The 17,606-nt window shown below is 44.2% G+C and overlaps 1 protein-coding gene across 1 annotated transcript in view; it reads left to right on the top strand.

The window, feature by feature from the left end:
• The window catches only part of LOC138675619 (uncharacterized), a 29,637-nt gene extending 12,235 nt beyond the window's left edge, over positions 1-17,402 (top strand). Inside the window, exons 7-10 of the mRNA XM_069764007.1 lie at positions 4,198-4,266; positions 6,048-6,113; positions 14,266-14,508; positions 17,209-17,402. Of these exons, the coding sequence (XP_069620108.1) occupies positions 4,198-4,266; positions 6,048-6,113; positions 14,266-14,502 (372 nt within the window). The 3' untranslated portion in view covers positions 14,503-14,508; positions 17,209-17,402. The remainder of the gene's footprint in view (positions 1-4,197; positions 4,267-6,047; positions 6,114-14,265; positions 14,509-17,208) is intronic.
• The last annotated feature ends 204 nt before the right edge of the window (positions 17,403-17,606 follow it).

Here is a 17,606-nt window from a genome sequence, read left to right on the forward strand (position 1 = left end):
AATATCGCGCTGCGCTCCCCGTATACTTACCTGCTCCCGGCGCGGTACCTGCAGTCCCTGCTTCTTCCACCGCTGCATCTTCTTCCTGTATTGAGCGGTCACAGTTACCGATCATTACAGTAATGAATATGCGGCTCCACCTCTATGGGAGGTGGAGCCGCATATTCATTACTGTAATGAGCGGTACCATGTGACCGCTCAGTACAGGAAGAATCTGCAGCGCTGGAAGAAGCAGGGACCTGCAGGGAGTAGGTAAGTATAATTACACAGCCCCCGCCCCCCGTCACCTGCCAACCCCTGGGTATGACTCGAGTATAAGCCGAGAGGGGGACTTTCAGCCCCAAAAAATGGGCTGAAAATCTCGGCTTATACTCGAGTATATACGGTATATAGAATTTATAGCAACATAAAATCATAGAGACTTTTCAAATAAAAAAATAGAAATCGGATTAAAAATGGCTTTAAGTTCTGTCTTTAACTCCAACATTGGTGACATTTCTTTTACCATAGGTGACTGCTCCTTGTGTTGAAAAATAAAATTGTATAAAAACTTTATGCAAGAACGGCCTCACTGAAAAATCCAATTTTACTATGCAGCTTTTAGGATTGCACTAAATGGACATAACCTTTTATATGCCCCTTTAGGAAATACAGATAGCTTTTCGGGAAATCATTCAGCAAGCTTTTGCTAAACCATCTGAGAGCAGCATAATACAGAGACAGAGACCCTGATTCCAGCTATGTATCACTTACTGGGCTACTTGCTGTCATTTTGATGAAATCATTGTCCTTTCTGCTGCAGATCTAGCGGTTATCTGAAGGTTGCACTCTGTATAACCCCACCCACACCACTGATTGGCAGGTTTCTGCCTATGTAGAGCACACACAGACAGAAGCCAATCATGGTCATACAGGACTACCTGGCAAGAGATTTACTATTCCCCCAGTGATAAATAATCTGATGATAAAAGGGATTTTATAAAGAGTACACTTAGCAGCCCAGTAAGTGATACCTTGCTGGAATCAGGGTCTCTGTCTCTACATTATGCTGCTCTCAGAATAAGCGGCAAGAGCTTGGTGACAGATTCCCTCTAACTCCTTCACAACCAGTCAATTATATGTTTTTTTTTCTTTTCTTTTCAGGATTTTTCCTGCCCTTCTTCTAAGGGCAGTCCCACACGTCCAGATAATTCCGGTACCGGAAAAATCGGAACCGGAATTATCCGTGTCCGTGTTCCCCTGCGTTTCTGTGGCACATCAGTGTGGCACACGGGCGGCACACATGTGCCGCCCGTGTGCCACACTGGGTACCACGCTGTTATGAAGGCAATCCAGTAACACAGTGTGCCAGTAATCAGAGCACATACAGTGATCTGACAATAACCCAAAAACAATAGAACGAGCTCTGAGACGTGGAATCTCTGTAGACCGCAATACCTGAACCTATCCTAAACACAACTAAAGGCAGCTGTGGATTGCGCCTGACACTACCTATGCAACTCGGCACAGCCTGAGGAACTGACTAGCCTGAAGATAGAAATACAAGCCTGACTTGCCTCAGAGAAATACCCCAAAGGAAAAGGCAGCCCCCCACATATAATGACTGTTAGCAAGATGAAAAGACAAAACGTAGGGATGAAATAGATTCAGCAAAGTGAGGCCCGATATTCTAGATAGAGCGAGGATAGCAAAGAGAACTTTGCAGTCTACAAAAAACCCTAAAGCAAAAAACCACGCAAAGGGGGCAAAAAGACCCACCGTGCCGAACTAACGGCATGGCGGTACACCCTTTGCGTCTCAGAGCTTCCAGCAAAAACAAATAGACAAGCTGGACAGAAAAAACAGCAACAAAAGCAAAGAAGCACTTATCTAAGCAGAGCAGCAGGCCACAGGAAAGATCCAAAGCTCAGATCCAACACTGGAACATTGACAAGGAGCAAGGAAGACAGAATCAGGTGGAGTTAAATAACAAGGCAGCCAACGAGCTCACCAGAACACCTGAGGGAGGAAGCCCAGAAGCTGCAGTACCACTTGTGACCACAGGAGTGAATTCAGCCACAGAATTCACAACACCACGCGCACCATGCAGGAGACAGTGCTAAAGTTTAGCGCTGTCCCCTGCATCGTGCTGAAGCCGCCATTCATATCTTCCCTGCAGCAGCGTTTGCTGTAGAGAAGATATGAATAATCGTGTGTAAAATCAAGATCCATGTCCCCACCCCCTGTGCGCCCCCCCCGCTGTTATTAAAATAGTCACCCGGCTTCCTCGCTGGCTGGCGCTGCTTCCTATCCTGGCCACACTTTCTACTGTATGAGCGGTCACGTGGGGCCGCCGATTTACAGTCATGAATATGCGGCTCCACCTCCCAAAGGGGTGGAGCCGCATATTCATTACTGTAAATGAGTGGCCCCACGTGACCACTCATACAGTAGAAGGTGCGGCCAGGACAGGAAGCTATGAGGGAGCCGGGAGCCGGGTGAGTATTTTAATAACAGCGGGGGGGGGGGGGGGGGGGCGCACAAGGGGTGGGAGGGGGGTGGGGACCTGGATCTTGATTTTACACATGATTATTCATATCTTCTCTACAGCAAACGCTGCTGCAGGGAAGATATGAATGGCTGATTCAGCACCAGTGGGTGGGGGACAGCGCTTAATGTAGCGCTGTCTCCTGCACGGCACACGGACTGCACACGGACAACGTTGACTTTAATGGGTCCGTGTAATCCGTGCGCTCCCACGAACACTGACATGTCTCCGTGTTTGGCACACGGAGACACGGTCTGCAAAAAATCAATGACATCTGAACAGATGCATTGATTTCACTGTGTCTACGTGTGTCAGTGGCTCCAGTACGTGAGGAAACTGTCACCTCACGTACCGGAGCCACTGACGTGTGAAACCGGCCTAAGAGACATGACTTTTTTCTTTTTCCATCCCCATAGCCACGTCAGGGCTTAGGTTTTGTGGGACATGTTGTACTTTTGAGTGAAATCATTCATGTTATCATATTATGGACGAGAAAGTGGGAAAAACTTCAATTTCACCATTGTTTTTTGGGTTTTGTATTTACCAAGCTCACTCTATGGTAAAACTGACTGGACAATGTGATTCTCCAGGTCAGTACGATTACGCAGATACCAAACGTCGTTTTTCTTTATTTAATTGGTGAAAAGAATTCGGAATTTTATTTATTTTAGAAGTTTGTTGTGTCCCTATATTCCAAGACCTGTAACGCTTTCAGTTTTCATTCTGGGGCTCGGAGATGGATTATTTTTGAGCCCTGAGCTGCCGTTTTTACTGCCACCATTTTGGGGTAGATACATTGTTTTTATAGCCTCTTATTGCATTTTATTTTAATGTTTTGGTGGCCAAGAAAACATAATTCTGCCATTTCGATTTTTTTCTTGTTAAGCTGTTTACCAGTTGGAATAATTTATTTTATATTTTAATAGATCAGATTATTACAAGTGCAGCGATACCAAATATGTGTATTTTTATGGGGGGGGAAAAAAGAGATGTAAAACATTTTTTCAAAACTTTTCATTGTATTAATAGTTCTTTTAGGGGATTTGAAGCTGCAATCGTCCAATCAATTGTACCGTCCATAGCAGAGCACCAGCACTGCTACGCTGAAATCATAATCTCCTATGAGCGCCAGCCACAATCTTGCTTTCATGAGGGTATCGTCATGACAAGCACGGGGTCTTCAGCACTGGTAAAGGCACATGATGGCTGATAAAATCAGGCACACTATTTTGGGAAAGGTACAGACTTGACATTGAAGGGACATGACTTTTCACTTACATGTACATCAAAGAACGCGAAGGGGTTAAAGCAGTTTTCTGCTTAGGTCTCCCACCAGTCGCTATAAGGGAGAGCTGCTATCAGGTGATTCCTGTTGTATAGGAATATAGGTTCTGCTCACCTGTGTTTTATTCAATGTTTGGTGGTAACTATATAGCTCCGCTGCATTACGGCAGAGCTGTGTTCTGTGACTACCGATTGGCTGCCGCGTCTACAGGAGCTGAGAGGGTCCAAGTTCCTCCCTGACTTGTCATCTGCTGCTTATAGCCTCATGTACCTGCTAGGGAATCCCGAAGGGCTGGTGTAATGGGTTAATGCATGATTCCATTACTTTCTAATAATGAAAATGGCTGACTAAATTATAATATAGTAAATCATCCTTTACCTTTCAGGCACACGATATAGATGGGCTTTTGAGATTGAATATTAAAGACCTTCTGACAAAATTTCTCTTCTGTGTGGTAAGTTACAGTTATGGACAGTTCATTCCAAGACAAGTAGGGTCAAGAGACAATAAAACAGCACTGAGAAAAAGCAAGATATATACATATATACATATACATGCGGACACATTTTATATAGTTAGACATGAGCGGATCACCGCACTGTTCTCCGGCCGCCCCTGTGCTTGCTACGTGCCGCCCTCTCCTCTCCACTACCATGCTCCACATCTCTGGCCTCTTCACCTTAGGCCAGGACTAGTCACCATCAGGCCTTGGAAGTCACTGCACGTCATAAGGTTACAATGCCATGATATCACGACGTGCGCTGTGACCTTATAATGGGCCGGAAGTCCTGGCTTATAGTGAAGAGGACGGAGACTAGGCGCACAACTACAGAAAGAACAAGCCTGGATGGCGGGCAGCGAACTGCGAGCAGATGGGGGCTGAATAGGTGAGCAGTAAGGGGAATGTTAGTTACTTTTATTTTTCACATGTCACATTTACTATTCTTTGGGGTCTGGAGAGACCCCAGTGCATAATAAGGAACACTCAATTTGCAAAGAATTCATCAAATTTTAGGTGAAAAATCAAAAAGTCAGCAAATTTGATTCCTAAACAATCTACTTAAGACTATACTGTATATAACACATGTGGAGTGTATCCAAGTCACACATGTTGCTCTGAGAGTGCTGTATTCTAGATTTATAATAGTTTTATCATATTCATGGCTAGAATCAGCTTCGTACAATACTCTGGTTACCTATAATAATATTGTAGAAAATACAGCTTCCCAAGTACAATTTGTGTTAAAAATGATATTTCTACCTCGGAAATGTAAATTACATAGAATTAACACATGGGGAGATTCACTAATGAAAACAGCCAGAAATCAGTCTAAGGCCCCCCTTACACGTCCGCTTAATAAATGTATGTGTTACATGGTCCGTTTTTACCATCTGTGTTTTTCTGTTGTGCGTCCATGTGTACATGTGTATCTGTGAGTTATCTGAGTGACACCTGTGTGTATGTGTGTACCATCCAGGTAGGTAATAAATAGATATCTGTCACATATATAAGTTGTGCCCTGAATGTGCAGCTTACTGTACATCTATTAATCTAATAAATAAATCAATAATTGGAATAAAATGATGTGCGGCCCCCTAGTTTTTTAAACCAGCAAAGGTAAAGCAGACAGCTGAAAGCTGATATTTTCAGGCAGGGAAGTCCATAGTTGTTGGGCACTTCCCAGTCTAAAAATACCAGCTTGCAGCCACCCCAGAAGTGAAGAATCGTTGAGAGACTCCAATTCTGGGGCTTTGCCTAAATCTGTTCATGTAGTGTAGTGTGAGTGTAATAATATACTCACCTACTGCTGCTTTCTCCAGGATCCAGCAGCGCTCTGCTCCGCTTCTGAGTGACGTCACCGCTCTGCAGAACCTCCACATCACATTGTGCTCAGCCTGACCCCATAGTGTTTTTTTTACAATGTAAGTCTATGGAACGTCAGAATGAATCTCCATAGTGCTTTCACTGTAAGAGATGTCCACCTCACACATAGAGCGTAGCGTGATCCGGAGAGTCTGAAGTGCGGTGACATCACTGAGAAGCGGAGTGGAAGAGCGCTGGATCACGCAGAAAGCAGAGCTAGGTGAGTATATAAATACACTCTCACTACACTACATGCACATATACATACATTTAGAGAACAAATATTCATGAAAGTGCTGCTGTAAGATGACTAAGAAATACACAGTATTTGTAAATCTGTCCCATTATTTTACATTTCTCAAAATCTGCAGGAAGGAATCTTGGCAAAACTAGGTTATGTTCTGAGTGTCCTATTGAATACACTAATTGGAGCTTTGGTAAGTGGTATTTACTTATGGATTCCTATGTGTGTTATGCGCCTACTCACAGGGGTGGCAAATTTATCCTTCTTTCTATGTCCATTTCCTTAAATAAAACATGACATTGGTCGACCACCGTGAATAAGTGTCTCCCCAAGGGTCTCCGACCCCTTTCCTTTCCATCATCCGAATAATGACATGAGTCTCACATAGGATATAATTGGCCACAGAGGCCTTTATTATAAACAGACAAACATTTAACCGTAGCATGATCCGGGAAGGGGTCCTTGAAGCTAAAAGTCTGGTGGTAACCATAGTATAAACAAGTGGACAAGATACCAACCATAGATTACTCTCAGCCGTTAACCCACAGGCTTGAGAGCACCAAAATACCCCGAAGGGTTACCCTTGTCCACTTCCAACTTAGGAATCTGGCCCACCATTACCAATATTCCCCCAAATCACCAGACCCGCAACCAAAACATATACCAACTGGAGAATCCGTATCCCGATTGACCCCCCAGGCCAATTGAGCACCAACTCCAAGGACCCCTCCCCCCGCCTACAGCCACTATGACCCGAAAACAAGAACCAACTAAAATTATCAAATATACAAACATAAAGGGTGGGTGGGCGGCACTGCTCACAGGTCCTCCGAGCTGGAAGTGACTGGCTCCGTCCGTGGTTACAGTTCTGCCCTTGTCCATGAATGGTTCCATCAGCTTCGGACAGTCTCTCCCCACTGGGACGACTGGGGTCCTTGCCAAGATATGGGAGGACATTACAGATGTACTTTGATTTCAAGTCGCAAGCCACCAAAAACTTGATGCCAAACTTGTCTGGTTTTGTTGCAATGAATTGCAGAAAACAGCAGCGAGTCTTTGACGGGAAAAGCTGTTCATCAATAGTGATGTGTCGACCAGGGTTGTAGGATGCAATGCAGTTGGTGACAAACGATTTCCACACATCGGAGATTGCAGCAAACTTATCAGTCTCCATTCGCTCACTGCGTGTGAACATGTCATCAAAGCATAGGTGTAGCATGATGTCTTGGAAGTGGTTTCGGGTCATAGTTGCAATGATCCTTTGGTTTGCCAGGTTTGCTGACCAGCTGTCACATAGTGATGGAACCTTGGTCACCCGCCGAAAGATAATGACTGAAATAAATGCCATTAGTTTCGGGAGACCCATGAACCAATCCACCTGCTCCGTGTGACGTGCATGTTGAGTAGTTCATTTTTGAATGCTACGAAGCATGTCAAGAGTGATAGAACAGAGGAAGCTCTGATGGCGACTCCGGACACTTTGTCTAGCCTTAGCACTTGGCTCTCCATCTGTAGGGTACGGTTCTATTGGGGTAAAATGGAGACGTTTCCCCACTTGTACTTCACCCCACACTGTGCCATCTTTTGCGGTCTCCGTTGGCTCAATCCCCAACCGAGCTCTCTTTTTTGGTAGAGGAGGAGTCTCCTCATCTGCAAGATAAGTAATTTCAAATTAACATTTTGTTTTGGTTCTAAAGGCTGGGTTCACAGTTGGATAGCAGCTACACAGTGGGCTGCGGGGAGTGCAATTCGCACCCCCGCATCCCCCCCGCACAGAGAACTCCTCAAGATGCGTTCCCTGGGGAGGGGGGATGCGGGGGTGTGAATCGCACTCCCCGCAGCCCGCTGTGTAGCTGTAACCAGTAAACACAGCGGGTTGCTAGGGACCACGTTCCCCGCTCTCCCACATGTGGGGAACATGCGGAGGCTGAGAACATTTCTAAGTTCCCTGCTGGATTCGCAGGGAACTGAAATTCTCTCAAATGTGAATCTAGCCTAAAAAAGATAGTCAGGAAATAAAAATAGGTAGTTTGAAAAATCTAACCTGAAGACAGCTCAGAGTCCGAATCCAGTTGAAGGACTATGTCTTCTCCATCTGAGTCAGAAGGGTTGGTGTTGCTCAGGATCAGTTCCAATGCCTGTTGAATGGTGTGCAATTCTCTGCATTTTGTTTCTTGTGAACAAAATAGGTGAAGCAGTCACCTATTTATCCCCCACAGCACAAAAGGCTGCATGCAAATTTGCTAAGGTGTTAGCAACCTTATGCATATCCCCTGCACAACAATGCAGCTGGGGGGTGGGCAGACACTCAGGAGCAGCTTACATTCTTTTGTTTACACTCTTACAAGACCTTTGTTGAGTTGGATCAGGACTAGTGTTGAGCGATACCTTCCGATATTTGAAAGTATTGGTATCGGATGGTATCGGCCGATACCGGCAAAATATCGGATATCGCCGATACCGATACCCGATACCAATACAAGTCAATGGGACACAAATATCGGAAGGTATTCCTCGATGGTTCCCAGGGTCTGAAGGAGAGGAAACTCTCCTTCAGGCCCTGGGATCCATATTAATTTAAAAAATAAAGAATAAAAATAAAAAATCTGGCTATACTCACCCCTCCGAAAAACCCTGGCTGTCACCGCTGCAAGTGTCCGCCTCCGTTCCTGAGAATTGCAGAGAGTGAAGGACCTTCGATGACGTCGCGGTCCTGACCGCTCACATGACCGCTCACCTGACCGCGACGTCATCGAAGGTCCTTCACTCACTACATTCTCAGGAACGGAGGCGGACGCTCGCAGCGGTGACAGCCAGGGTTCTTCGGAGGGGTGAGTATAGCCAGATTTTTTATTTTTATTCTTTATTTTTTACATTAATATGGATCCCAGGGCCTGAAGGAGAGTTTCCTCTCCTCCAGACCCTTGGAACCATATGCACCGCACACTCCGATACCGATTTCCGATATCACAAAAATATCGGATCTCGGTATCGGAATTCCGATACAGCAAATATCGGCCGATACCCGATACTTGCAGTATCGGAATGCTCAACACTTAGCTAGACAATTGCCCCCTGCAGATTCCTCAGGCAATGGCCACATTTACAAATGAAAGGATGCTAATTGGAGCCATCAGAGTTGTCAGTTTGGACTAAAGGTACCGTCACACTAGACGATATCGCTAGCGATCCGTGACGTTGCAGCGTCCTCGCTAGCGATATCGTCCAGTGTGACAGGCAGCAGCGATCAGGCCCCTGCTGTGCTGTCGCTGGTCGGGGAAGAAAGTCCAGAACTTTATTTCGTCGCTGGACTCCCCGCAGACATCGCTGAATCGGTGTGTGTGACACCGATTCAGCGATGTCTTCACTGGTAACCAGGGTAAACATCGGGTAACTAAGCGCAGGGCCGCGCTTAGTAACCCGATGTTTACCCTGGTTACCATCGTAAAAAAACAAACAGTACATACTTACATTCAGCTGTCTGTCCCTTGCCGTCTATTTCCTGCACTGACTGCTGGCCGCAAAGTGAAAGTGAAAGCACAGCACAGCAGTGAGTCACACAGCGGTGACTCACCGCTGTGGCTGTGCTCTGCTTTCACTTTGCGGCCAGCAGTCAGTGCAGCAAACAGACGGCAAGGGACAGACAGCTGAATGTAAGTATGTACTGTTTGTTTTTTTACGATGGTAACCAGGGTAAACATCGGGTTACTAAGCGCGGCCCTGCGCTTAGTTACCCGATGTTTACCCTGGTTACCGGGGACCTCGGGATCGTTGGTCGCTGGAGAGCGGTCTGTGTGACAGCTCTCCAGCGACCAAACAGCGACGCTGCAGCGATCCGGATCGTTGTCGGTATCGCTGCAGCGTCGCTAAGTGTGACGGTACCTTAAGGGTCATTTGACCCTCTTTCAGGACTTCAGGGGGAGCTCGAAATTTCTGGGACTTCTAGTGTTAGACCGCCACAACACATGCAGGGATTGCCCGTTTGTTAGGCAGCCACAACACATGCAGGGATTACCCATTTGTTAGACAGCCACAACACATGCACGGATTGCCCATTTGTTAGGCAGCCACAACACATGCAGGGATTGCCTGTTTGTTAGACAGCCACAACACAAGCAGGGATTGCACATTTGTTAGGCAGCCACAACACATGCAGGTAAAGACAGTGCACACGGCACTCAAGGTTCCTGTGTGGTGCACAAGTCAGGTTTCCAGCCCGTCAAATAGGTAATAACAAATCACTTGGCACTCAGAGGATCTTTTTGCAAGATGAAATTGAGCATTTCATTTATTTGTGCATCTAGTTCAAAGATTTAAACTTTTTCGGTCAAATCTCAAGACCTTCATCAGAAATATATTTAACAAAACTGGAAGCAATTATCAGGGTATAAAGGCCAGAGGGCCTGCACATGGGTGACCCGGGGCAGAAATTACACCTGGGACATCTCAATGATCCTGGAGAATTTCCTGGAGGAGAGGCGCCGAGGGAGGGCAAGAGCTTGCAGCAAGGAATGGCGCTTTAGGTTGCCAGGTCTGTAGCGCTGAGCTGTGGGTGAGACAGGTGATCCCAGGAGCCGCCCCGGGTAACCCATGTACAGGCCCTCTGGCCTTTATACCCTGATAATTGCTTCCAGTATTGTTAAAGATATTTCTGATGAAGGTCTTGTGATTTGACCGAAAATATTTAAATCTTTGAACTGGATGCACAAATAAACGAAATGTTCAATTTCATCTTGCAAAAAGATCCTCTGAGTGCCAAGTGATTTGTTATTACCTACAACACATGCAGGGATTGCCCATTTGTTAGACAGCCACAACACATGCAGGGATTGCCCGTTTGTTAGACAGCGACAACACATGTAGGTATTGCCCGTTTGTTAGACAGCCGCAACACATGCAGGGATTGCTCATTTGTTAGGCAGCCACAACACATGCAGGGATTACCCGTTTGTTAGACAGCCACACCACATGCAGGGATTGCCCGTTTGTTAGACAGCCACAACACATGCAGGGATTGCCCGTTTGTTAGACAGCGACAACACATGTAGGTATAGCCCGTTTGTTAGACAGCCGCAACACATGCAGGGATTGGCAGTTTGTTAGACAGCCACAACACATGCAGGGATTGCACGTTTGTTTGACAGCCACAGCACATGTAGGGATTGCCCGTTTGTTAGACAGCCACAACACATGTAGGGATTGCCCGTTTGTTAGACAGCCACAACACAAGCAGGGATTGATCGTTTGTTAGGCAGCCACAACACATGCAGGGATTGCCCGTTTGTTTGACAGCCACAGCACATGTAGGGATTGCCCGTTTGTTTGACAGCCACAACACATGTAGGGATTGCCCGTTTGTTAGACAGCCACAACACATGCAGGGATTGCTCATTTGTTAGGCAGCCACAACACATGCAGGGATTGCCCGTTTGTTAGACAGCCACAACACATGCAGGGATTGCCCATTTGTTAGGCAGCCACAACACAAGCAAGGATTGATAGTTTGTTAGGCAGTCCCTGTGTAATTTCCAACTGTCAAACAGCCAAAAGACATGTGTGTGATTAATCTAAAGGTGGGGAGAGTGAAGCCAGCGCTGATTGACCTTATGTATTGCTTGAAATGTTAATATCACATAATCTCCAGGAGAGACAATGCTGACACCAGAGGGGAATATAAGTGTTATTATTTTACTGGGTAGAAATATAGGGATTCAGAGAGGGTTATCTGAGTAGTGGACAACCCCTTTCTCTACCGGGTACCTATCATTTGAAATTATTTTCTTTATGTTGTACAGACATGAAAGGATTATCTCATCATTAAAGAGGTTGCCCACTACTTTTACATTGATGCCCTATCCACAGCTATTATCGGTGCCAGCGGCATCAGCAGCTGACAAGAAGTGCCTACTTGCAGAGCTTGGTCATCTACTACTAGTGGACCGAGCTTGTTACTGCACATCTGCCTCCCATTGAATTGAATAGGAGGCTGACGTGTAGTACCCCACGACGATCAGACAGTGATGCCCTATCACTAAGTATAGCGTATCAAGGGCATCAATAGGGCATCAATGTAAAAGCAGTAGACGACCTGTTTAAATAGCAAATCTCAGTAAACTTTGCACTTTACCCTGAGTTCTCAGAAGTGGAGGGGCTAACTCTGTGTACATGTGCATATAGTATAATTAGTGTTGAGCATTCCGACACCGCAAGTATCGGGTATCGGACGATATTTGCGGTATCGGAATTCCGATACCGAGTTCCGATATTTTTGTGATATCGGGAATCGGTATTGGGATTAAGAATCATGTGTAAAATAAAGAATAAAAATAAAAAATATTGAAATTCTCACCCTCGGACGCGCCCTGGTTGTCACCGCTGCAACCGCCATGCTTCCGTTACTAAGAATGAGCGCGTTAACGACCTTCGATGACGTCGCGGCTTGTGATTGGTCGCGTGAGCGTCATGTTACCGCAGACGCGACCAATCACAAGCCGCGACGTCATCGAACGTCCTTAACGTGCTCATTCCTAAAAATGAGCGCTTTAAGGACCTTTCGGTGACGTCGCGGCTTGTGATTGGTCGCGTCAGCGGTCACATGACGCTCACGCGACCAATCACAAGCCGCGACGTCACCGAAAGGTCCTTAACGCGCTCATTTTTAGGAAGGAAGGCTGCCGGTGAGAACCAGGGCCCGTCTGAGGGTAAGTATATCAATATTTTTTATTTTTATTCTTTATTTTACACATCAGTATGGATCCCAGGGCCTGAAGGAGAGGTGATATAATCACCTACCGCTGCCTTCTCCGGGATCTAGCCACTGTTCCGCTCAACTTCTCAGGGACGTCACCGCTCTTCAGACCCCCGGGGTCACACTGCGCTCAGCGTGACCCAGAAGTGGCTTTTCCAATGTGAGTCTATGAAGCATCAGAACGAGGATCCATAGGCTCATATTGTAATAGAGATATCGAGCTCACACAGAGCATGGAGTGCGCAGAGCTGAACAGCGCTGGATCCCGGAGAAGGTGGCGGTAGGTGAGTATATTAACGCACAAATGCACAGATTTAGTAAATAATAATAAAGAAGCCATCTTTCAGGTGCATTCATAGCATTTTTCTCATACATTATTAACCTTTGCAGCCTCATTTTTTCTCTTTATTACTGGGTACCATATGTGGTCTCTAAAATTGAGTCCAGTGCCCCCATCACTGAGCTCTGCTGTGGGGCAGAAATCACCACCATAGAGGAAAAACTGGAGCAGCAATTGTGTTACTTGTAAACAGAGCAAACCTATGAATTATTACAATTTAGAACACGCCATTAAGGGGTTAAAGAAATTGTTATACAAATGCCGAACAATCTCCTGTGGACATCAGCTAAGGACAGTTCTCTGATATCTACTCTTTATGAGCCAGAGCAGAGAACCCTTAACCAGACGACATTCTATACTTGTTTTATTCCATTGTAATTATTTACAACAAAAATATAAAGCCGGCGACTAAAGGAATCGTTATTATAAGGCTGCATAAGCTGGATGTCTTCAGCTCTCCTTCTCCATCCACATACTCTATTCTGAGAGACTTGGGCCATCGGTGTAGTTCATGGACATCCATTCATAACAGCTACCATACAATACTTCATTTACTTATTCAGCTCCCTGACATAGTCCCATTAATTCCACAGCACTTTACCCACCATCATCACTGTAAGGATTGCCAACGTGACTTTTTTTATTTTCTCTAAAAGGCTAAAAATCATGGGCATACCATATTTGTATGGACACATTGGAACCATAATAAATCATCATGACTATAAGTGAGCTAGGCCTACAGCCCATAATTCTGATATGATGCATGAGCTGCATTCATTGTAAACTGTAAATGATGAGAATTACAGTTAGAAGAATCTGTAGAAGTTTATTCTGCTTAAAAAATCACAGACGCCTTCATTTTATTTTACGGACAGGGCAAAAAAATGGCCTATTTTTACAGACTGTCCTGGAATTTCTGGACTGTTGGGAACCCAGATCGCTGTGTCCATTTGGGCTCACAATCTAAATTCTCTATAGGAAACATTTTTGAGTGTGTTAGGAAACCCACACCAATAGAGAGAGAAAATTGAAACTTCTTGCAGATTTTGTCAGAGATAAATAGCCCCTTGCATGAGTAGCTGGGTCTCAGAAACCGGATCAGTGGCAACTTGCCATGGCAACTCTCATAGTAAAGAGATGGGATGGACAAGTGATAAGAAAGCTCGTTTAATATTACAATAATTATTAAACCAGAGCGTATATTTGTACAAAATCCTTGATCTCAAAATACTAATTGTTGACCAATCTTTTTTCCAGGGTATTGTAGGAACTCTGCCTTCAATTTGCTCTGTTCTGCATCTTAACCTTTCAGCTATTATAAGCTCCCTGATTGGTACCCTTCTTGGAAGTGCTATAGGTATTGTTGGTGGTGCACTCACAACTGTTGTTGGAGTGGTCGGAGTGGCTGGTGGTGTCCTAGGAACTGTCGTAGGTGTCGTAGGAAATGTCGTAGGTGCCGTAGGAGGTATCTTGGGCGGTATTCTTGGAGGCTAAACAAAGGTAACAACATATACAGTTACATATATTTACTTCCAATATTTAGACAACTAGCTTAAAGTTTCCTATCTCATACACACAAATCGTTTATAAGACCATGCGATGAATGTACTAACCAATGCCAGTAAAGCACTGGGATCAAACGTAATAGATCAAAAGGAAATACGGTAAAGCTTAGCTTTTAACAAACAACAATTAAAAAGTTGTATACTAACCTCCAGCAGAGCATGGACCGCTATTCCAACACATTTCAGGGGTACCAATGTGTTTCCCTTGTCCATGCACCAGATAGGTCAGGGTCATCATATATCATGAGGAAATCAATAGCAAAATATAGATGAAGGGACTCATGACCCTGCTGTGCATAGTTATATGGTGAGCATGATCAATGTCGCCAAGTGCTGGCTAAAGTGATAGATGGTGCAGCTATACCGTCAGTGTAGCTTGGATAACGAGTTTCCAAACTTCATTAAATGTTATTATTTCTTATCGCTTTAGCCAGCACTTACTGATCATTCCCACCATATATAATGTATATACCCACAACAGGATCATGACTTCCTTTATCTATATTTTTTATTGATTTTTTTCATTATGCGGGAGCTGATGAACCAAATGCATGGAGAGGGAGAACGCGCTGCTACCCCTGCTCTATGTGATATGGTGTTCGGGGTTACTGGTTACATGGTACTACTATCCCTCTTGTTTGTAGTGGGATTATAATATGTAGAAAAGTGTGGGTGACAGTAATATTGTCCATCATTTTCACCTGTGATAGTTCTTTTTTCGTGCTGAGGATTATCTAGCAAGGATGCAGTTTTGTCTGGTAGCATTAAACTGACTTTTTTGGTGTTGTTCTAGTTAATGGTTTCTACCAATATGATATGATCTCTCTTCTGACATATCCTTGTGTATACTAGGATAGGGCATTAATATGGTTCTATAGGAGAACATCATCCTTACCAGTCTGCATATTAACTGGATTAACTGGCCAAGCTCTATTAGAGGGTGGTATATGACATTTTAGTTGCTTTTTAGTCTAATCTTTTTTTTTAAGTATTTTTATTTGCATTTTATTGGGTTTGACCAGAGTGCCTTACTGCAATGAATAATTCATATGACAGATGTTTATGAGTCCTACACATATATTGTACTTACACATGTAACTAGATCATCTCTAAGTTGTCTTTTTTTCAAAGATGAACATGTCTGATTTTTTGAGCTTTTAATTGCATAATAATCTTTTATATACCCATAATTACACTTACCTTTGCATCTGCTGCTTGTCATTGAGCGCTGATGCTTAGCTAACTTGCAAGTGACCAGCTGTCATTTACCAAACTGTGCTGGAATCATGACCAGCATTATGCCAGCTGTATGGTATGTGGGCCCCAAGGTGATTGACTGCAGTGGTCACTTGGTACTAAGCTATAGGATAGAAAAGATAAATAGTATTTTATAGCACTTGCTGCTGTTATTTTCTTCTCACAAACAAGATCTAAACCCACTTTAAAATTTGTGCATTTTGCTCTCGTGTCTGTTACAAAATGCTTCATAGTATTTGCAGTTTACCTTATTGCTTGCTACCCTGCTGTACCCCTAGTAATATCTGCCATGGATAATGGTAATCCACTGTTATCCATCAGCATTGCTTTCCATAAAGATGGAGACCAGGAGAAACTGCCTTCGGAGGTGCCATTGTATCAGGCGTTTTATGGGTTAAATAAAAATACAACATTCTTACCTTTAAGAGGTCGACTCAGGATCGACCTTGCTAATATTAGAATTGAGCACCGACAAGTGTAGTCAAGGGACTGAATAGAGAGACTGAGCGTTGAGCAGTAGATCTGAGGTGAGGGTACCTGAGGGCAGATCCTGGAGGACCTAACATGGCCTATGGTCTACGGGCAGCATGAATCTGATACTGGCTGTGTGATCGCAGCTGGGTACAGCATGCTCTACTCTGAAGCATTGCAGTGTTTCAGAAAACACATATTTTGTAAAATCCAGCTGGGATTTATGTGTCTTGTATGACTAAATCTGCCCTGTTCCAGTTGAGTCACAGGTTTCTTCCTATGTGTGTTTATAAGGAAAAGTCGGTCAATCATAGAGTCAGGGTAGAAAGAAGCAGTTTCCGGCTGGACTCCAAAGTATATTTCCTCTGAAACACCACAGTAATACATAGCCGGCTGCGGACTTCCAGTCAGTGTCTTGTTCATGCTGTCCGTGGTTCAGGCAGCTTGAATCTCATGACAAGTTCCCTTTAAATAGTATGAGGAGGGTTTTTGTACTGGAGGGACATGATTGGACACCAGTGATACCTACTGTAGGAGGCTATTGCAAGTATAAAGGGAATCTGTCAGTAGGATCAACCCTCCTAAGTCATCTGTAGATATATCTGCAGTATGAAAAATGGTTCCCAAGAAATCCATGTTTTTCTTGTCTGCAATCTAGCACAGAGATCTATTCAGCTCATTAGCATATAAGAAGCACGATGATTTCTCAAAAACCAGTCATCGGATTGCAGATATCAAGGTATCATTGGATTCAGCTTCCTATGACCTACACGCCCATATAGACGGCTTGGGAGAGTTGGTCCTACTGACAGATTCCAGTTAAGAAGGATGAAGTTCACACTTACATGTACAGTACATAGTCTGTAGCATGATTTACCCACTAACTATGGCTTCTTATTTTTTGCAGGTCCTTCACATCACAATGACAAAGTCATGTCATAAGAAAGATTTCTTTCTATAAAGTTTCTAAATCTTTAAATTTGCTTAAATTTCTGATGGGGTGAAAAATCATATCTGCAGAAAATTATTATTCTGATAATCAATTATTGTGCTTGCGGTTGGTTCTTTTGCAATAAATTCTTTCTGAGCATTACAATAAAAGTGTTTGTTAACTTATTGGAAACACCTGAATAATGTGGACAGGTCCCAAAACATCGGACTGAATATGGGGCATTAACAAGCCTTACTGGATATAGATTTCTGTTCTAGGGCAGTGTAGGTTCTTTATTTATCTACATTATTTTATAACTTTAGGCAAGAATACAGATATGTTAACCAACCAAAGAACTACGTGAAATAAATAAT

The sequence above is a fragment of the Ranitomeya imitator genome, chromosome 4 (genome assembly GCF_032444005.1).
Source record: "Ranitomeya imitator isolate aRanImi1 chromosome 4, aRanImi1.pri, whole genome shotgun sequence".
In the NCBI taxonomy this organism is placed as follows: domain Eukaryota; kingdom Metazoa; phylum Chordata; class Amphibia; order Anura; family Dendrobatidae; genus Ranitomeya; species Ranitomeya imitator.